Below are 23,341 nucleotides of genomic sequence, written 5' to 3' on the forward strand. Positions count from 1 at the left end.
AAAGGGATTACAAGACGGTAAACAGGCGCACAATGGGGAACACACGTCAAAAGGAATACGCTGGTGCTGGCTGTTTGCTCACCCTCTTGCAATCCCTTCCCCTCCAATGTCTCCACTCTGCGGGTGGGGGAGGAAGCAGGTCAGGCACAGGATGGCACGTATTGACTGCAATGGCCATCACATGGCTGAGGGACACCGCAAAGGTCGTAAACGTGTGCCTTGGTCGCAAAGTTATTTTTCCAGCACCGTCCTAACTTTGGCCACTGCACAAGGCAGTCGGTAAGTGAAGTCTACCTGTAAACACAAGCCACCCAGTACTGAAAACATTATCTCCCACCTTTTTGCATCTTCCCAGCATGCAAATGGATACCACGAGCAAGTTTCTTAAAGCGGCAATTTATTTATTACAGTTGCTCTCATCACAGAGAAATTGCTTCTTGGAAAACCCCTTTCAAAATTCAGCATCTTTAGTGTGTCTACACAGAAGATGCAGGGGATCACGGTTGTTATGCAACTACAGTTAAGCAAATACTTGGAGAAGCCCACAAGATGACGTGGCAACGACAGTCACTGGCCTGCTGTAAACGGAACCCTATCAGACTAACAAACTCTGATGCTGATGGGAATGTTTCATTTACAGTTCCTCAAGTCTAAAATGCGAAATCGGTACTAAAAGACAAAAGGAATCTCCCTAACTCAGGAAGAACAACTCTGGGATCAGAAGGTTATGGGGGAAGTCGCTACTGAACAATATATATTGTTTGTTACCCAAATGCGTTTCACATTCACTGAAAGATTTCTATATAAGCATGTAAGTTTTTTTTTTTAATGGACTTAGCACAAAGGGGGGGAAAAATTCCCAAATTTAAGTGCCAAATATTAGGGTGAAAGTGTCGAAATGATTTAATAATTCTTTTTTCCACAGCACAAAAAAAAGAAACCCCTCCCCTTCCAAATCAGAGCGTGGAACACTGTGAAAAATGATACAACCCTACACAGTTTGCTTACAAGTTTCTGAATTATGGAGCAAAAAGGATCCACAAATCACACTCCAAAAGGGAATGGTCAAGAACAAGATGCGAACTGTTAAGTAAAGTGCATGAGAGGAAGCCTGCGGAGCTAAATGAAGCAGACGGAAAAGGTAAGGAGTTGGATCATTCGCCAGAGCGGCAGCAGGCTCGGAAACCACACTGCAAGTTCTGGCAGCCGCTGGCCGTTTCGGCGTGAGGACCTGTGCAAAGACAGAACAAATGTGAAAGGAAGAAACGGACTGCGCGCAGCCGGGGCAGAAACCGTTCCGGCAAGGAATGCGTTCCTGTGATTTTCACTGAGGGTTCGAGCTGTGCTAGCGAAGCTGTTTACTGGAGTGAACGAAAGAGGCCACTGGAGAAAGGGGAGCCTCAGATATTGAGGCCACCTCGAAATACACAGACTGATTCATCCAGTCTAAGTACTGTCACCCCACAAGGATGGAAGGGACAAGCTGAACCATCTCTTGCTAATGAAACATCTGTAAGCTGTTAGGGCTGCACATTAAAACTCTCCCAAAAGCTACTTACCTCCATTTGCTAGCACTTTCTCTTAAAAAAAAAACTTGCAATCCAGTGCCCACGTTACCTGACACATTATAAAAACCACAGATGTGTTTAGAACTGATGTGCTACTGAATTTCAGTCAAAATTCTCTTAATGAACAGGAACAACCACATTAACCCCAGCAATACACAGATACTTTGTCTGTTTCTCTAATTTGAAATGGTCATGCTGAAGTACCCTGATTCCATACCAAAACTATCATCTGTATGCTAGTACAATGTCACATCGAAGAATTTTAGTAAAATTTAGGATCCTAAGTTTGGCTACCGATTTTCCATCTATGCTTTTTCTACTTTAGAATGCTAAAAGAAGTAATTTCCATACAATTGAATTATCCGGTCAGATTGTTCTTAGGTTAAAAATATGACTTGATTTTATGATTTTTTTTTACAAGAGGCCCCATGTTTAATACTGTCATTTTGTTCTTGTTTCAACGTTTGCTTCCTCCCCTGAAACCTGATCCACCAAACTGGCAGAAAGCAACAGCTGGGAGAAAAAAGGCTCACCAGCTCCAATACAAAGTGTGGATAAGGCAGTGGTATCAACTTCCTTAAGCTAACATTCAAATGTGAGGTTTATTCAGCTGTTGCCAATGCAAACATTAAAGGAGCAACTATTCCGAATTAGGATAAAAACACCTTCATATAAAATCTAGAACTTCTTCAAGTACCAGAAAAACTGAAGCAATAAATCTGTCCTAACATCACCATTAGGGAATTCTAATGATTTTAAAAGAACCTAGATATTGTTTGGGGCAGTGGTATTTGATTCAGATGTTTTGGGGATGCTTCCCAGGCTGCAGTGAAGGACAGGTGGGGAACCAGCTTATGACTTGCTTCTCCCAACTGAGTCATTGCAAGAATACTAACTGAAGAATCTAGTTCCCAAGGTTTATTATTTTCCTTTTGTACAAGTCTTTTAAGACTAGAAGCCAGATGACTCCCTCCCTCTTCCCTCTGAGATGGTTTCCCAAAAGCTACATGGGAAGCATCTTTTAGAATTCTTTATCTCAAAATGCAAGGTGAGGGGATGAAATTTTCTCACAACGAATTCGAAACAAAGGAAACCGGTTGTCTTCCACTTCTGATTATAAAACAGAAGGGACGGATTCAAATGTCACTTTCTCGGCTGCAAGCAGAAAGTCAGCAACAGAAGAAATATATTCCAGCATGATCTTGCATATTCCTCATGAAGCATTAGTATCTGTGCAGCCCAGGATCTCTGTCTGGACAGAACATTTAAGTCTGCTACGCACTTCCTCAGTTTCCTGCTGTAAATAGTAACAGTAGATCCACCCAGTGTACTCAAATCTCTCAACTTCAAGAAAAAAGGAAATGCTGCACACATTCCATTATGTGAAGAGAAAATGGAAGGAGCACAAGATGTCATTCTTGGAACAGAGGTAAGCACAACCTAGACAACCATTTAGAAACATTACATCATTTTGCAAATCTATTCTGACAACACTCTAAATGCTTGGAGGGCAACATTTCTCACATGTGAATTTTACTTTCATGAGGCATAACAAGTGGTAAGTCAGGAACTTGCATAAGATACCAACATAACCATCATACAGAAGCATTTCTGCCCAGAACATTCCCAGCATGCCTTTTGGTCTGTAAGTCCAGTTACTGGTTCAGGCTTAAGAGGATTTCAACTCTGAGCAAGAATGCCATTTTTAAATGTACTTTTGCACTGAAAACAAAACTCAGCAGTTAGAATGTTATTAATAAGAATTTGGTGCAGAATTAATACTGTAACAGACAATCTTTGAAAGCAATCAAAATTAAAATATTAAGAGTTCAATTCATAAAAACTTTAGAACAGGGATTACATATTACTTCTAATCTCTTTATAAACATCTATGCCAGAATAAGAGCAATACAAAAGTAGAGATTCCTTTCTTTTATAAATCTATCATCAACCATTTGCCTGAAACTGGATTCTTTAATACTCCTCACAACAGGCTTCCTTAAGAAAAGAGCAATAACTTAGAATAGATTTTAAATCTACACCTTTAGCAAGACAATCAATTTATCAAACATTTGTATGGCATATTGGAGGTCTTCCACCTACACAAAAGAAATGGTTATGAGGTCTTGAACAGACAAGTATTTTATTCAAAAGACATTACCGTTTATGTTGTCACAGTAGTAAAAGTGCTCATGATTTAGAGAAGGGCACACCGAAACCAAATCCTGCAGGCCTGCACTGGTTACTGTCAGACAACCAGAGAGATTGAGGTGTTCCAGATAAGGTAGCCCACCTCCTAGAGCCAACATCCTAGGAGCAGAAAACAAAACTCAATTAGGACCACTTCAAGAACTTCCTGCCCCATCCATCCATCCTATTCAGACTGTTGGCCACTCAAAGCAGTCTCTCCCCCTACTCTCTGACTCAACACTGGGAGGGATACACAACTCTGCTGCCAACAATATCAGGCAAAATGTTGTACCCATAAATGGCAACAGTTCAATGGTGGTTGGTCACAACTCATCTCCTAAAGCTAATGGTCTGCAGGAAGTATTAGTAGAAAGTGGCAACAGATTTGGGGGTGAAGGTGGGTGGGAGCAGGAACACAAGAGTTCCAAGTGGTAGTCTGATTTTAAAGAAGAATACCTGTATATATAATTAGCCAAAAAACCTACCAAGAACAGCCAATATTTGAGACTTATGGAAAGTTCCACATTTTCCCAAAATAATAGCTTTCAAATCTTCAAAGAAATTGTTCTAATCATCCTCAGCTCAACTATTTAGAAACTGCTTTTGAAACATCCTCATTCCATCTGGTATACTTGCCATCTTTTATCTTTATCTTTTAGGTTTTATTGGTTTTATTGTAATTTCTTTGATTATTGTGGGCTCCCTAAAGTCACTGAGAGTCAGGCGGCCTACAAGTTTAATAAATTATTCTTGCAAGAGTTAAATACAGCAAGACTCAACAACGCACCATAGTTTCCATTTGGTACTACACACACTGGCGCACTGCAGTTTCATGCCACTAAATATCTTAGGCAAGCAAGAATCATCCACCACAGCACTGAAGGAAGGCCCGTTTACAAACATTACCAAGGGACCTCATGATTTGTAGATTATGACTATACTACCAAGACTATATCAATCTGAAAAATCAAACGAACAGTACTGAATGTGAAACATCTCGTGTGAATGTGATTACCAAAAGATGGACTTGACAATGAAGGGTTGATCCCACCTCCTCTAACTGGATTGAGTGTCTTCCTTTTCCATGGAGAGACCCCCCTCCCTTCTGCTGCTTGCTCTGACTTGCACTCAGTGTAGTTCAACTGCATTAACTGAACGATTCCACTCTAACAACAGAAATCCTGCCCCCAGCAAGGAGATACAAGAAACAGAAGAACAAGGTACAACAACAAAGACAGCAAAGTAGGAATTCATCCCTTTCAGTAGGGTGAAATCTTTGGCTCCATCTTTCTGTGACCTGGAAGTTATTCCATGATAAATCCAAACTACCATTACTGATCACTGAAGAGGGAGCAAACAGGAGGGGCAAAGGGAAACTCTCCGGTTTTCAAGGTTCTGTTGTTATGCCCTACAACAATAACAATAATGCACTGTATTATAATATAATATATAATATTGTATTATGATTTTATAATCATATTATACACTCAACTTCTGATTAGTGTGTCTATATAATCAAAGCCTGAACAATGGTTGATGAGACAGCTACAGCCCTGATTCCTAATGCTGTTGCTTCATGAATCCATTTCAGCACTTTGTCCTACATTCCAGTGAATCTGTGAGCATCTCTATTTCTTCCTTGGGACAACTGATTTACACACTGTTAATAGCTCACTGCTGCTTGGCAAAAGCAGGTGCCCCATATCATGGGAATGGAAATACAACTTCCTTGCCAGTGGGGAGAGAGTCCTGAGTTTTGCTGGTCCTGCCCACTGCTTCTTGATTATCTCTGTGAAGAAGTCCAGAAAAGGCACTCCAAGGTCTATTTTGGAACCTGAAGGGAAAACCTTGGCAGAATGATCTCTAGGAGTCAGATTCATCATCTCTGCTGACTTATATATCACCAAAAGTATTGTTCCTCCTCCTCTTCTTCCTCCAGTTTTTGGCCCTCAAGATGGAGGCAAGAGAAAAGCTACAGCATTTTCCTAGAAGGTAGACTGAGAGGTTTCCTACAAGGGATAGGAAGAGGTTTTCAGCCCCACCTTCTAGACAGAAGATGTACCTTTTCCTGTCCACTCATATTTGGAGAAGAATCTTAACTATTAATGTAAATTGCTGTTAATTGCCATTGCCAGGACATATATTTAGGATAAAATCATTGTGCAATCCTGTCAATATAAATATTTGAACCATTGGTATAACAGGCACTGAGTTATTTATAAAAAATTATAAAGGCGGGATAGAAAATAAGTAATTTTTTTTAGTTTTGCACAGAACATGGGGGACTCTGAAATAACAACTTACTGAAAAATAGAAGACAGACTGCATTGGGAAGCCCTTTAAGTTAAAGCTCAAAGAGTTTATGATCCTTTAAATTATTCAGTTTCAAGTTAACTTGTATCAGGGATTATTCCACATCAAAAGGAACAAGTCAGTTTTTTGCTGTTTGGGTTAACAAACATGCACAGCCTGCATACAAAGTTCACACAACCACAGATGTATCTCACAGCTAGTACTACTTCCATGGTAAGGTTACATTAACAGAATCTTGCAAGTCTGAATGCACTTCCCTCCTCCCTCCCTCCCTCCCTCGTTGAGACTTCGGGAGAGTCAGGTTTGAGACACTTTCTCAAATTACACTTCTGCCCAGGACTCGGATTTCTCTGGCCACTGTCTTCCTCCTGTTCCTCAAGGTTATTCCTTCGGTCCATTACACATACTGAATTCCCTGAAGAAGCTTAAAGCATTTCCTGTTCCCCAACAGTTTTCTCACTGAGACACCCCTTCAGACTAAAAAAAAAAGCCTTCTGGGATCAGATACGGATTTCCTAGTCCAGATTCTCTCAGCAGGAAAACCCCCCACTGCTATTGCCATCACTCAGTTCAGTTGTGTGAGAAACAGAAATACCAAAGCAAGTTCTGGTCACATGTGTCCGTGCTCTGGTGGTTTTGAAAGAACCACAATGACCTCTTGCCACAAATTACTTACCTGAGACCATGATCTGTTATCTGGTAACATCCTGACAAACTGAGGAACTGAAGGACTCGGGCTGTCTCTTGGTCCGATTTTGCACTCCTGAGGTGCGTCAAGTCTTTCCCCTTTGTCCACCTGCTAGTCCTTGGTGCGTGGTTAGGTAGCCCAGGGGAAGGTGGGAGTGCCTGGAGAGTTTTTAGTGCCGACCCCGCACAACAAAAAGAGTGGCCGCAGTAGGTCAGGGCCGCAGAAGCACAACGCTGCTGCCGCCAGCAGATGCTAGTCCTTAATCCAAAAATGTCTTTATTGCAGCAGGAGGCAGAACAAGGGAAAGGGGAGGCCGGCTCTATCACACAATCTCCTTCCAGGTGTCTGGGCTTCCACTCCGCAGCATCTTCAATATCGGCCAGATCTTTGGCATCTAACATCCAGATATAGGCAGAGTTGAAACTCTCTGATCTGACCGGTACACTCCAATGGCTTTCGTTTCCTTCTTCCTTCATCACATTTTCATTTGTTATATAATGCAGGCTACAATCCTTTTTGCTGGACTGCCAGGCAATCTCTTTGCTTTTCCACACAGTTTTTCCTCTCCTGTTTCGACAACTCTTCTGAGATCCCATTTCGTGGGATGACAAAATCCCCAGGGCTTTAGAGATCTTTCTTACAGCCGTATCCGTTATTCTTTCACATCCAGAGAGATCAAGATGCCGGAGACTCTGGCAGCAACCAACCCAAGACCAACTGAAGGAAATATTAACAATTGTGTGAAATTAATATCGTAATATTTATGAATTTATTTAGACAGTTTATATAGCCGATTCTGGCGGCTAATAGTACATTAAAAACCCACCCCTAAAGCAAATATTAAAAAACTTTAATAGCAATATGATAGACAATGAATTTGTTCAAGCTGCACCCTGAAGTGAAAATGTAGATACGTATACTAGAAAAAAAAACGCCTAAGTAAATAGAAATCCTGCCATGAACATCATGAATGTTGTTTTTATTGTATTGTTTTATTGTCTTAATGCATTTTAACTAATGTTTTATTCCTATTTTATGTAAACTGCCCAGAGTTGCTCTCTGAGTGAGATGGGCAGTGAATAAATTTGATATATAAATAAATATATAAATAAATATATATGAATTTTATTTTCTAAATGAGAATACCTCTAAATCAGCAACAACTGTTCAGCTGGCTTGCAGGGGAGAACACACTGTTCAGCAGGGCCGTGCAAAGGGAGCTCCGCAGAAGGCACCGGCACCCGCAAGGCTCCCTGAATTCCTGCAGCCACACCTTCCAGAACACTCAGTGCAGCTGCCCTCTTCAAATCACCCCCCCAGATGCGCACATACAAACACTGAAGCTGCCGCTGAAGCGAAGATACATCTTTGTGCAGAAAACTGGGAGGGCCTTGGAAGCAGCTGTGCCCAGCTTTTCAGAGGCCATGTACTCTTCAAGGAGAGTGTCGCTTGTGCCAATGTGTTTCCAAAGTGCCTTTTGTTAGGCGAGAGCCTCGTGCTTCTCCTGCCCTGTGTGAACTGCCAGCTCCAGCCCACTGCGCTCTGCCCAGCTGGGCCTGGTGAGCTCCCTTCAGCAGACGAGGCTCCATCCCCCTGCACCACTTGCTGCACACATCCCAGGGCCACATCCTCATCCAGCGCCTGGATCCCGGGCCAGCAGCAGGGAGAAGGCGGCAAAGGTCACCTGAGGGTGGCGGGGATAGGCAATGGCAACAGAGTGCAGGGTGGCCAAAAGGGCACAGATGGGGGGGGGGATAGGCAAATGGGGGGAATGGAAGCGCACGCTGCAGTCATAAATGCAGGCCGTTGCCAAGCACATGAATTTTGATCACATGATTGTGGGGGTGCCACAACAGCCATAACTTCAAGGACTGGTTGTAACTACCATTCGATCAGCACCGTCATAACTTCAAACAGTCACTGAACGAATGGTCATTAAGCAAAGACTACCTGTAAGTGATGGGAATGACAATATGCAACAAGTAAACCAATCTCTCTCATACTCACAGACAGACCACATCTTAAAATATAAGCTACCAACCTTTCAAATGCAGAATCAGAAATATCCGTCTGAGTCAGATCAAGGTATTCCAGGTTAGGACAAAGTTCTAAGATCTGTCTGACCTATATTAGAAATGGTTCAAGAAGGCTGAATTATAAAAGGAATGCAGAAAATAGCAAAAACTCTTTTCAACATGCTTCTCCGACACTTTTACATCTCGTTAATTCATCTTAAATGCCAACTGTAAAAAAAACAGGTGACACACATTTTTAAAACACATTCAAGCTACCTTTATTCTCTAGAGAATCACTTTTTGTATATACTGTACCATTTTATTAGATATGGCCGAACTGTATGCCAGTACAATAGTTTTCACTGATGAGCCTACACGTGGCAAAACGTTATGGATTATCCCTTGAAGCAAGTCCTTCTCTTTCTGAACAATGCTGATAGCCAAGGATTCTTCTCCATTTTCTTCTATTTAAAAAAAAAAAAGGAGAACAAACATGTAAGAGTAAAATAAATGCTCTAAACTACTGTACGGCATGAGAAAAAGTTTGGAAGTTTATACTCAATTGCAGTTTGCCCTGTCACCTGGATCAATTTGCTAATCCTGTGGTTAATACTGACTGTGTCTTGTTTGAACGAACCCAAGCCACAGCTAAGCTAAACGTCAGTATTCAGTCCAGGCAGCAATTCAGTATTTGTATTGCACTAAGCCAGCATTTTTCAGTCACCGATGTGTATACCGCTAACGGTATGCAGAGACAGTCTAGGTGTGACATGATTTTCCTGTCTGAAAAGGGAACAAAAAGCAGAACTTCTCTGAGGCTGGAGAAACAAGAGACCTGTTCAGACATATGCCTGGATAGTGGAGGGGGACATTCTGTAGCTCTGCCCCCCTCCCATGCAGTTGTCTGAATGGGGACAGCACGCACAGACACACACCTCACACTGCTCTGTTTCAGGATAAGCAACGTTATGGAACGTTATGCAGAAAGAGAGTAAGAAATAATAAACTGAATAAAGGCACGAGACCTTTGAATAAGGATACGTAGCCAACAATGGTTTATGCTGACTAAATCTCCTCATACCATTCAGGCCTTTTCTGAAGATACCTTGAACAGTCTCAGAGATGTTTCAGCAGAAGCTGCAGACACACATGAAGAATCCCAGCAATCAGGAGGAATTCTGTGGTGCCTCCCTCCCTCCCGTAGTTGCTGAGAAGGGTAAGCAGCCCCTGCTGCTTCCTGATTTGCAATTCCTGGAGAAAGTGCAGGATTTAGGAGTGGCCGGTCAGTCCTGCTGTCCAGGTTTGCACTGCGGACAGGACAGGTCCGCAGTGCTGAGTAAAGAGAGGTACATCACCTCCGCTTTCGTTCACTTTGCCCCAAAGTAGGGAGACTTGTGAGCTCAGAGTAGAGGACTTTTGACTTCAGTTTGATCAAATAACTTCATTCCACCAGTACAGGGATCTCCATTTACTACATTCTGAAAGCCAGGTAAGGAAACTGCTACTTTTAATTTAATGCAAACTTATGAATGGCTTGACTTTTTGTAAACCTGAGGTGGCGGTTAGTGAAGTGCAACCACAAGCTCCTCCTTAGGCTGAATTACTGCCGTGGTGGTTCCAAAAGGGGGAGTCCCCTCTACTGGCCCCACCTAGGTCGGCTTTCCAGCTGACGCACCCCAGACCAGAACAACCTCATGACAGGTTCCTCCATTACCACTAACACCTGCACAGGGTCCAACCCCTCTGGAATCTTACAGAGCAATACCTCAGTTTCCATGCACTTAAAGGAGCAGCAGCCAATGTAATGCTCCCTCCTCCTATTTTCCCCACAACACCCTCGCTCGCCCCTGGGATGGGGAAGTTGGGTTATGAGAGGCTGGCCCAAAGCCACCAGCTTACCTCCATGTCTAAGGGAGGACTAGAACTCACAGACTGCCCCTATTTAATCTAGCACCTTAGCCTCAAGCATCAAAAATGAAAAGAAATCAAAATTTGCAGGTTTCCCCAAACCTACACGGCCCACATTATCTTATTTTTTCTGAACTCACCGTCTCCTGGTTTCTAGACCAGCACCTTAACCACTACACCAAACTGGCTCTCTAGCACACATCCTGTCAAGCCAAAATAAACAGTTCATATTATACTAAGTCTTAAAGTGTGAACCTGACCAGAATGTCAAACTGCAGTTAAGCAAAAGCTTTAAAAATGTTTTTTTCCAGTTGCAGAAAGAAGAGGAGGGGGAATCCTCCTAGGGTCATTACAGATCATTAGCATCATTCCCAAAGCCTTCCAGATATGCTGAGACTAAAATTCCCAGAATTTCCAACCAGTACGAGTATGGGAATTCTAGGAATTGTTGATTTAACAGGTAAGGAGGGAGCCATGCTAGGAATGGCTGATCTAAACTAACGGTTTACCAAGACAAGCCTTTCTGTAAGGCTATCAATAAAACAATGGCAACCTCAAAATGCTGTTGTTGGTGTCAGCCCTCCGAAGTAGGCCATGTGAGGAAACAGACACCACAAGGACTTTTGGGACTCCGCTGTTGTCGGGAATACCACCAGTATCTTGAAAGCCTGACCATTTCCCTCATGCCATGCAGAAACAAGGTGGGGTTATTCTGAGTCTCTTCCTACTTCTTTCCCAGGGCTGAGATTTAGTTTACTGCCTCTTTTATTGGTTTATGGCTTTTACATTCCTTTGCTATCTCTGCCTCCCTCAACGTAGCCATCTGCCAAAATCTGACACTGGGAAAAACGGGCTATTTTACATTCCAAAGAGAATATGCTACATAAAATAAGTTTCAATTGGTACCTGATGGCTAAGCAGCAAGGATTGAGAGCTTAGAGAAATAAATTATAAGCACACAACCCCCCCGCAAACCGCATGCTTTATTTCCTGGGTTTATAGCCTGCAATTTGCACAGGAGCCTCTGGCTGGGCTGAGGGGGAGGGTTGTTGTTTATTCGTTCAGTCGCTTCCGACTCGTGACCTCATGGACCAGCCCACGCCAGAGCTTCCTGTCGGTCGTCAACACCCCCAGCTCCCCCAGGGACGGGTCCGTCCCCTCTAGAATATCATCCATCCACCTTGCCCTTGGTCGGCCCCTCTTCCTTTTGCCCTCCACTCTCCCCAGCATCAGCATCTTCTCCAGGGTGTCCTGTCTTCTCATTATGTGGCCAAAGTATTTCAGTTTGGTCTTTAATATCATTCCCTCAAGTGAGCAGTCTGGCTTTATTTCCTGGAGGATGGACTGGTTTGATCTTCTTGCAGTCCAAGGCACTCTCAGAGTTTTCCTCCAACACCACAGTTCAAAAGCATCGATCTTCCTTCGCTCAGCCTTCCTTATGGTCCAGCTCTCGCAGCCATATGTTACTACGGGGAACACCATTGCTTTAACTATGCGGACCTTTGTTGTCAGTGTGATGTCTCTGCTCTTAACTATTTTATCGAGATTTGTCATTGCTCTTCTTCCAAAATCACCAGTGAGCTCCCATTGCTGAGGACGGACCAGACCCTGAGTCTCCCCACTTCTAATCCAACACCTTCACCACTAACCACGCTGGCTCTCGACTTATAAAACACCAAAACATATACTTCAAGTTCATCCTTCACATTACATGATGGTTTCCTTAAACATGATTTGAATAAACCAGAATGTGTTAATAACTGGCTTCATGTAAAACAATAAACAAAAATCAAACAAGGCAGATTTTAACTTAACACATCTTTTGATACGGTCAACCCAAAACATTGGCACAATATGGATGCGAGGCTTGCAATTGTAATATTTATAAATACAATTTTTTTGTATTTCGTGTAGCCTATTTTCTACCACTGAAAAGATATAATGTCTGAAATGCATTATAGAAGCCTCTGGATGGAACTAGATATATTTTGTATTGCTGGAAGACCAAACAGCAACTATCAATACATGTAGGAAAACATCACAGTACCCTGTTATCAAAAAGAAAATTCAAGAGACATTACCAAGATTTATATAACTACCTATTCTAGAAAACTGATTAGATTTAACTATTTTTAGTTTAGAAGATATAGGCAGGTTACAACATTTTTAATTCAACATAGTTTTATGCCATTCTTCTCTTTAACAAAACTCCCTATGTGACTAAGAAACAAAATAATCAAAGAAAAGCAATACAAATTTAATACGGGAGAACAAAAGAATCTGAGTAAATATTTTTGAGAGTCATTAAGAATTTTTGCAAAGACAAAAGGTGCCAATAACTTAATCAGGAAAAAAAAAAGCAGTTCAGATGGGGAAATAACACGATCTACCCCTACCGCTTTCTGATCATCACCACCTTGCTTCAGAAGACCTGAGAACTCTGAGAAGAGCTTCCAGCAATGGGCTAATATTTGGGCATGAATATTTGGATGGAGGATGGTAATCTATCCTGATTTCACCCTACGGAAGGTTTTAAAAGGCAAGGATCAGCACTTGGCAGACAGTGTAGCAGTTTCAAAACAGACACAATACGTACACAGCAGTATTCCAGCCTGAATTCTCACAGCCGGCTATTTTGTGGAAGTGAACTATGAGGTTTAAATGCAATACTTAACAGTCAAATCTTTGGGACAGACAAAACTGGAAAAGGCAGACAGCTCACCAGATTCATCTATGTCAGCATCTTCATCCCATTCATGAAACGCACGACTTTCATCTTTCCTGTTTTTCACCCATTCTTCATCTGGCTCTGTGTCAAGATCATCTGGTGGGCCATGGGACCAGTTTCCTGATCAGCCAATGAGAAAGCATTTCATTCATTAAAGAAGCCTTGGCATTACCCACCACCAAGAGTGGATCACAGGTGTGTAAAAGTGTCACAAGAGGAAGGCTAAAAAGACTGTGCATATTGCTCTCTTATTGTCAATCCTTACAGATTTCAAAGCGGTACGTGTGAAATTGGAGCGCCACAACACTCTTACAGCCTACCAAATCTTCAGCGGCTGAATCATCCACAAATTATCCCCAGGGACAGTGTGTACCCAACCCTTAAGCTGCCAGAAACAGGTAAAGAGCTTTATGTCTATCAGAAAATATCGATAGCTTTTAATTTTGTCCTTAAGAGTTTGAAACAAGATGCAGGGGGGGAAAATCTCAATGAATAAAGTGGCAAAAATCTATTTACTCAGTTCAGTGAAGATATGCATATAATTTGCATAATTAAAAAAAGTATAGACTGGGTCTTAAAACTCCTAAATTTGTAAGTGCTGTATTTCAAAAGCAAGGATAAGATTGTATAACTTAAGGTCATGCAGTCTACATGGCTTATAGTATTCTACAGGCATAACTGAAGATAATACAGTGTTAATTGTACAGGTCCAAGTCTAGAGAGGGACACGGTGGCGCTGTGAGTTAAACCGCTGAGCTGCTGAGCTTGCCGATTGGAAAGTCGGCGGTTCGAATCCGCGTGACGGGGTGAGCTCCCGTTGCTAGCCCCAGCTCCTGCCAACCTAGCAGTTCGAAAACATGCAAATGGGAGTAGATTAGCAGGTACCGCTTCGGCGGGCAGGTAATGGTGTTCCGTTTAGTCATGCCGGCCACATGACCACAGAGGAAGTGTCTACGGACAAACGCCGGCTCTTCGGCTTTGAAACGGAGATGAGCGCCGCCCCCTAGAGTCGGACACGACTGGACTAAATGTCAAGGGGAACCTTTACCTTTACCTAAGTCTAGAGAACTTAGCAAATTAAGAGTAATTTTCACATCTTGAAACCACAAATATTTAGATCAAGTGGATAAAATGAAATAATGAGATGCCACACAGGAAATGCAGGTAGTCCTCACTTAATGACTGCAATTGGGACTGGCAACTCCGCTGCTAAGTGACATGGTCATTCAGTGAAACATCATGTGACTGTGCCTGACTTATTTCAGTTCTGCTGCAGCCATTACGTGAATCACCCGCAATTACGCTCATTGTCACGTGACCACAATTTGCGATTTACTGCCGGCTGTGAAGGTCGCAAATGGCAATCACGTGACCACAGGACACTGTGACCATTGTACATGCATGCCAGTTGCCAAGCACCCAAATTGCAATCACCTGACCGTGAGGATGCTGTGACAGCCATAAGTTCGAGGACCAGTAAAAAATCTACGTTTTCAGCAGTGTTATAAGTCCAAATGGTCACTGAACAAGGCAGTCGTTAACTAAGGACGATCTGTGCAACATATGTAATTAATAATGCTTGATAACAAGTTATTTTTTCCTCATCAAGCTTAAAAAACTATAGATTATCAGGAATGGTAGTTAGGGCTCCTAGGAAGCTTGAGTGTGCAGTCTCTTACCTCTGGCCCAGTGCACAGGATAAAGGTGTTTCCAGAGAAATCCCGTTTTCGCTAACTGTGACCATTTGGTGCTGACTTGACTACATCGGCATAATTCTTGAGGGCTAAGATAGCTAAAAATAGTCAGCATCACCTCGGAAGGAAGATGAAGAATGCTGGTGGCTTGCCCTGGCTCTTCAGGTTCTGAAACACAGGAGCAGACACTCTGCAGGGGTTGACAAGCTGGTCAGTCTTAGCAGAATTCAGCTTTAAGGAGGCACTTCAAGAACTGTGGCAAGAAAGATTGCTGTCGACAGCCGGGGGAGGGGTGTCTTTTTTAAAAATGGCAATTTTTGGAATTATGTGTCCAGTCACCCATTAACAGCTACTTTCAATTTAATGGCTTACCTTGATCTGCTTTTTCATCCACCGAATATTTAAAAGCTTTCTGGAGTTCTTCTGCTTGATTCCAGAGATTGATCCCTCTACGTATCTCTGCTGCAGTTTCCTTCTGTGAGCAGTGTTGCGCAATTACTTTCTTTTTTATGTCTTTCAGTTCTTCATACGTAAAATATTCCATCAACATTGGCTGGAAAACCTAAGAGAAAATTATTGTCACTATTTCAACATCCGCTCTAACTTGCATTATACATTTTTTCACAACTGGAAAATTACAGGCTTTTGTTGAATTACAAGCAGTCAAGTATTGTTTACTTTTTAAAGAACACACCGAAGCCCACAGACCAGTTCCCCAGGGGTGCTTCCGGCGTGCACTCTGAACTTCACATTCAAAGCTGCTGGCCATCTGTGAGGCTTTGCAGGAGGAAGGCTGGGCTGAGAGCGAGCAGGTAGGCTCTGCTGGTGCTGGGCTTGCCTCCATCCCTCGCTGAGGCCCGCAGGGCTGCTTTCCAGGACTGCTTCCAACACGTGGACATCATGCCTCCAGGAAGCCCACATCCTCTGCGTCCTCCAGTTCTGCCGCCATCCCAAACAGTGCCTCCCACACAGCCCCAACCTTCGCCTGGGAGCTGCTGTGGGCTCTCCTGCCCCGACCGGTGGTGGAGAGCGCCCGCCTCGCCGTCCCGCTGCCTCCTCCCCAGCTGGGCCTGGCGAGCTCCCTTTGGCAGATGAGGCTCCGCTACACTGCCACGCTCACCGCACACATTCCAGGGCCGCACTTCACCCTGTGCCTGGATCCTGGGCCAGGAGTGGGAGGAAGAAGATGGCGAAGGGCAGCCACAGGCAGTGGCTGCAGCAGGACTATGTCGTGGGGTGCAGGGCACCCAGAAGGGCAGGGGGGGCGGGAGGCAGATGGGTGGGGGGAGTTGCAGCACCCCTGCAGTCATATGTGAGGGCAGGCTGCCAAGCATCCAAATTTTGATCACATGATCGCGGGGGCGCTGCAACGGCCGTAACATCAGGGACCAGTTGTCAGTTCCTTCATTCGGCGCCGCCACAACTTCAAACAGTCACTGAACGAATGGTCATAAGCTGAGGACCACCTGCATCACAAATTGTTTTTCAAGCATCACTTCACTTCTGTTGTAAGCACGCCAGGGTACAAGAAACATGCATCTAAAGGCAACTTGGTCTTACAGAACTTCCACTTGGAATACATGTTCTTGACAATTTTGAATCTAGTTTTTACATTAAAATACTTTTAGCCATACCAGGTATAAAATTTAATTCGTATTAAAGGCCAGCAAAAAGAATTATTGTGACGCCAAGTTTATTTTGGTGTGCTTCATATTAACATTTCACAGAGTGAAGATAAGTATATCTTGTTTCTGTTTACAGAAAGGAGAACAACAGATCTGTTTATTACATAAGTAGTTTAAACTATCTTTGCTGTCAGTATGAAGATTTTCCTTATTTTGAATGACCAATCCAGTGACCAAGAGAGGCTGCTCCAAAAGCCACAGAATGCTGCAGCCAGACTGAGAAGGAAGGACAAGGAGCCATAAACATTTCACACTGAAACACTACGGTGAGCTAAGGATCGGATCGTGGGATGAATCTTCTGAAATCCCAGGATATTTTCAACTGAATTTATCTTCTCACTTTAGCAGGTACATTCTAAAAAAGGGCAGAAATCATGAAGCAGTATTTGCTTTTAACATATAAATGGCAAAATCTGTCTTTACAAGAATAATGCTGGATACACACGTCTCGCTCCAAATGTTAAAAATAAAGGAACCATTTCTCAAAACATTTAATCATTCACTAAAACTACTCACCTCCTCCTCCTCTCTCATGTGAGGAAGGAAATCTCTGGTAAAAGCTTCCAATCGTTCCTTTAGCTGTTTCGCATAGTTGAGCTGTTCATATTCATTCTGAAAATTAGTTTTCAAAATTCATCATAGAACCACGCACCACTCAAGTTACACCTATGTTTGATCTAGTTATTAAGTTAATAATAAATCAAATTATCAGATCATAAAACTTTTAAGACAAATATGAAGAACTGCTGTTGGGCTTCAAATATTTGGTAATTTATTTGGTAATTCAAGCCACCATCTCCACTGCTTTTCCAATTCCAATTCTAATTTTTCAGATCCACAAAGTTGGGACTACAGTGGGCAGCATTGTGATTCTTGCTGCTTTAAAAGGTTGGTTGCTATCAAGTGAACATAACCTCTAAGCAAAAGGATTTTCTTTTTACCTTTCTTGTGGCTTAGCTAAATGGGATAAGAGCACATTTCACCAAATTTAGATACCAAAGGAAAATTTCACAATGATGCTTTTGGATAAAAGTTACACACGTATTAAAAACATTTTCTCTTCTGAATATGTTACAGCAGCAAACAAAAATCATCCTTCTTTCACAAACTCATATATTTACCAATTAAAGTGACAGTCTCAGTATTTGTGATTAAGCACCCATGTGCAACGTTCATACTCCTTCAGACTATTCTTCAAATAATGAATTAATATTGCCCAAGCCAAAAATCAAACAAACTCACCTTTACATTTTTCAATCCTTTCTCAAAGAGGCTAAGCATCTCTGACAACTTATTGTCCGAATGTACGTTATATACAGTTTGGCTACGTTGCTGAAGTAAACCAATGATGTATTCATTTTCAATCTGCTCATGCATTTTGAACTCTTTAAATGTAGCATATAAAGATTGGAGTAGAGCTCGGAAATCATTGTTGTTAGAGAAATTTGTCTTAGAAAGCTGGAAAAAAAATAGAGGGTTTGCAAAATTAGAGATGTATGCTTTCTCTGAATTAATCTTTAAGAAACTAATTCTAAGAAGGCATTAGTCAACTATAAATTCCTAACTCAATTTGAACCTCAGCAGTTTAATCCAGCTGTACTTAAAATTATTATCTTAAGTATTACTTTAAGGACATTTAAGATAGACTGAAAAAAATCAGATTTAACTTCAATAACAATGTTTATTTATTCCATAATTTTGATTCATATAAAGTACTTTAGCATTTTTACATTCATGATAGCTAAATATCATGAGTCGTTGCGTACGAGATGGGCGGCAGAGAAATCTGATAAATAAATAAACAGCATAAAATTCAGAACAAAATTTGAACATGAAAAAGGCATGTTATTTCCATGTATTCTGAGAAGATAGTTTTAGAGGTATCTGGTTATCAAGATTACAATTGTGCAGTCATATTCAGAGTTGCATCATGAGCAACTGCCATTTGATAAATTATGTACCTTAATTGTATAGAACTTTTGAAAACAAATAAAGAATTTTCCTTTTAAGTTTGTTTGAAGGAATATAGTCACTATATTCACTCCAATCCACTCCATTACTCCTTGGGGATACTGGACAATTTTACATAAAATCAAACTATCCATTTGGCCAGTTTTTTAGCTGGTGTAATAGCACTCAGCTTGACGTACCACACTGCCTACTTCTGCAGCTCAGGATCATAAAACAAAGGAGCAAAATGCTTGTTCTGATTTTCTGTTGTTTGCTATGTTCAGAACATTTGGGATGTCTGAGATGTCTTGTATTTTGTTGAATCAGGTAAAGGCCCTAAATGAAATAAAAGTGATCTGAATTTCTGATGGTGGAACATAGCCAATTCAGAACATTCCAACAGACCATTCTGGGTCAACATTTTGTTTTCTGATTAGAATAAAACATACTTTTCATTTTGCACACACCTTTATAGTTAAGAACATTTGTTTCTCTGCCCACCAGCAACTGGTCTAAATCCTGTAAATTTCAGACTGAAATACCATAATTGTATGGCAAGCCTAAACCATGTTAAGTTAATGTTCCCAAGAATCCTAAGAATGCATAAATGATGCAATTCCAAAGCAATCATTTTAGTCAGCAGTACCTTTCAACAATTCTGCTACAGAAAACAAAAGAACTTACAAGACTGAAATGACTGGCACACAGCTACACCTCCAGTTTCTATGTTCGTGTCTTGAGAGTGGCTGAGTTGCCTGCAACTCCACCAACATCGTCAATTTTATTTGTGCTGAAACTGTCCATTCAAGTACTTCCATATACCATCCTACCTGTACAAACTCTTTCAAAATATGCAGAGCTCAATTCAACAAACAAACAGGATTTAAGTGTGTTATACATTAAAACTCTTTCCTCTCTACAAAAACATAAACTTCAGAGAGTCCAGACTCTTTTGCAATTATATTAGCTTAATATACAGTATATTTCTCCACCTTGATCAGGTTTTGCTGATTATAGATTTAATTTTATTACAAAGATGCTTTTTCAGGCATTCACTGCTGACCCCTGGCCCACACCTATGAACAAGTTTCCTTACGTACTTAGCATAAGACAATCCTGAGCAAACTACAGAGAGCTGTTTTTACTAAGTCAGCTTCTTTTTTATGGACAGGCACAGAAAAGCACTGTGCAAGCATGACCACATCCCAGGATATGAGTCAGCAGAAAACCGAACCAGTTTACTGGATCCAGAAGTACAGTGCCTTGAATGGAAATCCTGATCTCTTTTCCAGGCATGGAGGAGAAAAAGAGGACCGAGCTGAGGACACCTGGTGAGCATCAAGCCTCAACATTAAGTTCTCTTTGGGCATCCTCAAAGTGATAACTGACGGACATCATTCCAAACATCTTAGGTCCCCCTTTGCTTTGACCAGGAGCACAATAAGAGACCAGAGGAACCCTGTCCTTCAATTAAAGGCACACCCAAGCAATTGAGATAATTCTCCTTCTCAAAGCATATTATACAGCGTTTTGATCCTGCACTTTCTACCAAAAGGAACTAACTCTTCATTCCCTTTTCTCTCACCAAACCTAAATATTTTTTTCTGGTCAGTATCTAAAACATTCTCGATTTGCCATTTTTCACTGCATTTGTTACTTTAAGCACACTTTGGTATTGCTGCAATAAGCTAACTTAAGTTTCAGTGACCCTACTTTAAGTGGGTCTCATATCTGGAATTCACTTTGTGCCTTCCTTAATCTTGTTTTGAAATACAAGTCACAAACGTCCTGTGGAATGTCTAGTAATCCTTTTCCTATACTGCCGATTAAAATGCAGAATCACAGTTTCTCTATTATATAAATGCTATCACTTATATTTAAAAGCAAATGTATTAGAATAGCTAACACCTTGCCAATAATAATAAAGTCCAAATGTGTTGTAAATATTATCTGTTTAACCAAGTTAATCTGTAAAAGCAAACAAAATAATTCCATAGCAGCTTGAAGACAAGCAAACCCTTAGAATATAACTTTTCACAGTCTACTTCATCAGGACAAACTAAATTATGCTACAAATATGTCTTTCTTCAGTTGCATTGTTTCCATCTGCAGACAGGTTGTAATGAAGACAATGCTCTCAACTGTTTATCACTGCAAACCTAAAACTCCTTTATAGATCAAGAACTGATTCCTTAATTTCCCAAATTTGGTTCTCTGTGCAAATGTCTAATTTCTGGCTTTGCAAATTGATTCTTGACTACAGTCAAGAGATTATGTTGCATGTGTTGCGTATTCATTACAGAGTCTTGCTCTGTCTCCCTACTCTTTCATCAAGGTCTTGAAAAACAAGAAAAACTTTAATCTAAGCGCTATGTCATTATTACTTGTGGCAAAAAATGACAGAAGAAAGCAGCCAGGACAGGAAATCCATTAAATGTTTGACTCCAATTTGTATTCAGTTGACTTGCGCTGCTTTGTATCTGATACTACAGACAGAATTTTTTTTTCCAAGAGACCAATTCTCTGCAATCCTGGATTTTCTTTCGCCAGACTCCTGAAATTTTTGTTATCTCAGAAATGTACAGTTGGGTATGGAGACACAAATGGCTCAGCCACTTGTTTGTATGCCAGCTGCATGTGATCTCAAATGACTAGATCTCATGGCCATATCCTTTTAAAACAAATATTTGGAAGAAGGGTTGGATAAAACATAATTAACAACTAAACAAAAGTAGCAGTTACCAGCGGACTGCTTCAACCAAGTAGAAAGATCTAGCAACGACACTGTTTTTTCCTGGTTGACTAGATTCCTGGTCTGTATGTGGCCATATATTATTATGTTTATCAACGGTGGTGGCTGCTATTTTATTGTAATGAATATCATATGTCTTATCCCAATTTACAACGGTTCGCATGTACGCCGCTCAGAGTTGGTTGACGGAGCTGCTAATAAGCCCAGTAAATAAAACAATGCATCAATGTGTGTTTATCTTAGGCCTTAACAACAACAAAAAAGGTTCAGAAGGCTGGTGAAAAACATGGCAATATTAACACGTTGGGAGAAGTCCCGTGCCTTCATCAGGGAGCGCCTGGCAAGGGGGGCAACCTCTTCAGATGCCCCTGGATTTGGCTCGGCCTACCTCACCAGGCTATCGCTTTGCACCTTCAGCTCCTCAAAGGAGAGTTTCTCAGTCTTCGCAACTCGAAGTTGGGTGGACTTTAACTCGCAGAATCCGCCAGCCAGCATGGATGGCTGGGGGATTCTGGGAGTTGAAGTCCACACGTCTCCAATTGCCAAGGTTGAGAAACCCTGCCTTAAAGGAACCAACAAATGCAGCCCGTGTCGTCCGGGAGTTAAAGGAATGGGCGGGGAGGGGGAATGCAGTGACCTTGGGCAGTGGGATAAACTTTTCCTTCCCGGATTAAAAGGAAAAAAAAATCAGCATCTCTAAAAGCAGGAAAGTAAGAGGAGGGAAAGCTACGTCGCGCGCAAGGCAGCGGCCCAACTGCGCAGGCGCATGGTTCCCCTTCCTTTTGGCGCGCAGGCGCAGTGCCTCCGTCCCACCGGCCGAGGCCGAACTGCGGGGGTGTGTCGCGGCGCCTGAGGTAAGGCGGCGGCCCCCGCGGCGTCCCTCAGCCCTTTCTCTACCTTGTCGCAGTACAGCCCGACGAGCTGCTTCATCCGCCAGTGCGGGGCCGTGAAAACATCCACCTCCTCCGGGAAGGGAGCCATCTTCTCTCCCCCATAGAGAGCGACGCTCGCTCCCACAGCCGCGCTCCAGCGACAGGGAGAGGCAGCCTGCTCTGCGCACGCGCCCCGGGCGGAGGCGGCGCAGGTGTCGACACCGCCCAACCTTCCCGGTCACGTGGAGAGAGGCGAGCGCCTTTTCCCTAGAGAGGCACTTCCGGGCCGGGTTAGAGCGGCCATTTTCGAATGCCCGGCAAAGTGAGAATCGGACGTTTTGCAGAGTTGGGGTGCGTCTCCTGCGCGCGTGTTGCATCGCGTGACATCCTAATAAATGCGCTTCCGAAGTCAGGTGGCGAGTTTGCAGAAGACCCGTCATAGCCTTCTGGCAGACAAGGAGCCTAAATTATGAATTGGGGGCTGAGTTGGGGGACTGCCCTGTGCTGCATTCTGCATAAAGCGCTAGAGCGGTGTTTCAAAACCATGGCAACTTTAAGATGCGTGGACTTCAACTCCCAGAATTCCCCAGCCAGCCTCCTGGGGAATTGGGCTGGCTGAGGTATTCTGAGAGTTGAAGTCCACACATCTTTTAAGTTGCAGAGGTTGAGAAATACTGCACTAGCGTATTATATTGTGGGTTTTTGAACTCACTATTTTATTATACGAGAGCCAGTTTGGTGTAGTGGTGAAGGCGCCAGGCTAGAAACCGGGTGAGTTCCTGTCCCGCCTTAGGCAGGAAGCCAGCTGGGGGACCTTGGGCCACTCTCAGTCCTAGGAAGGAGGCAAGGGCAAACTACTGAAAAACCTTGCCAAGAAAACTGCAGAGACTTTTCCAGGCAGTCTCCAAGAATCGGACAAGATTGAGGATCATTGAAAATATACAGTATCGAAAAATATACAGTATCATTCCTCCATTC

At 42.4% G+C, this 23,341-nt stretch overlaps 1 protein-coding gene across 2 annotated transcripts; it reads right to left on the minus strand.

Annotated features, from left to right (window-relative positions):
• Positions 1-380: 380 nt before the first annotated feature.
• FBXL5 (F-box and leucine rich repeat protein 5) lies at positions 381-22,546 on the minus strand. 2 transcript variants are annotated; one of them, XM_063309624.1, is made up of 11 exons: positions 22,389-22,546; positions 18,032-18,247; positions 17,306-17,401; positions 15,477-15,666; positions 15,090-15,272; positions 13,405-13,530; positions 9,090-9,238; positions 8,801-8,883; positions 6,748-7,476; positions 3,730-3,878; positions 381-1,231 (listed from the first exon to the last, which is right to left on the minus strand). In XM_063309624.1, the coding sequence occupies exons 1-11, from the start codon at positions 22,470-22,472 to the stop codon at positions 1,155-1,157; spliced, it is 2,082 nt and encodes a 693-aa protein (XP_063165694.1). In that variant the 5' UTR covers positions 22,473-22,546; the 3' UTR covers positions 381-1,154. The 2 variants fall into 2 exon arrangements, with proteins under 2 accessions (XP_063165694.1, XP_063165695.1); XM_063309625.1 differs by lacking the exon at positions 15,090-15,272.
• Positions 22,547-23,341: the final 795 nt, after the last annotated feature.

The sequence above is a fragment of the Candoia aspera genome, chromosome 8, assembly GCF_035149785.1.
Source record: "Candoia aspera isolate rCanAsp1 chromosome 8, rCanAsp1.hap2, whole genome shotgun sequence".
NCBI classification, from domain to species: domain Eukaryota; kingdom Metazoa; phylum Chordata; class Lepidosauria; order Squamata; family Boidae; genus Candoia; species Candoia aspera.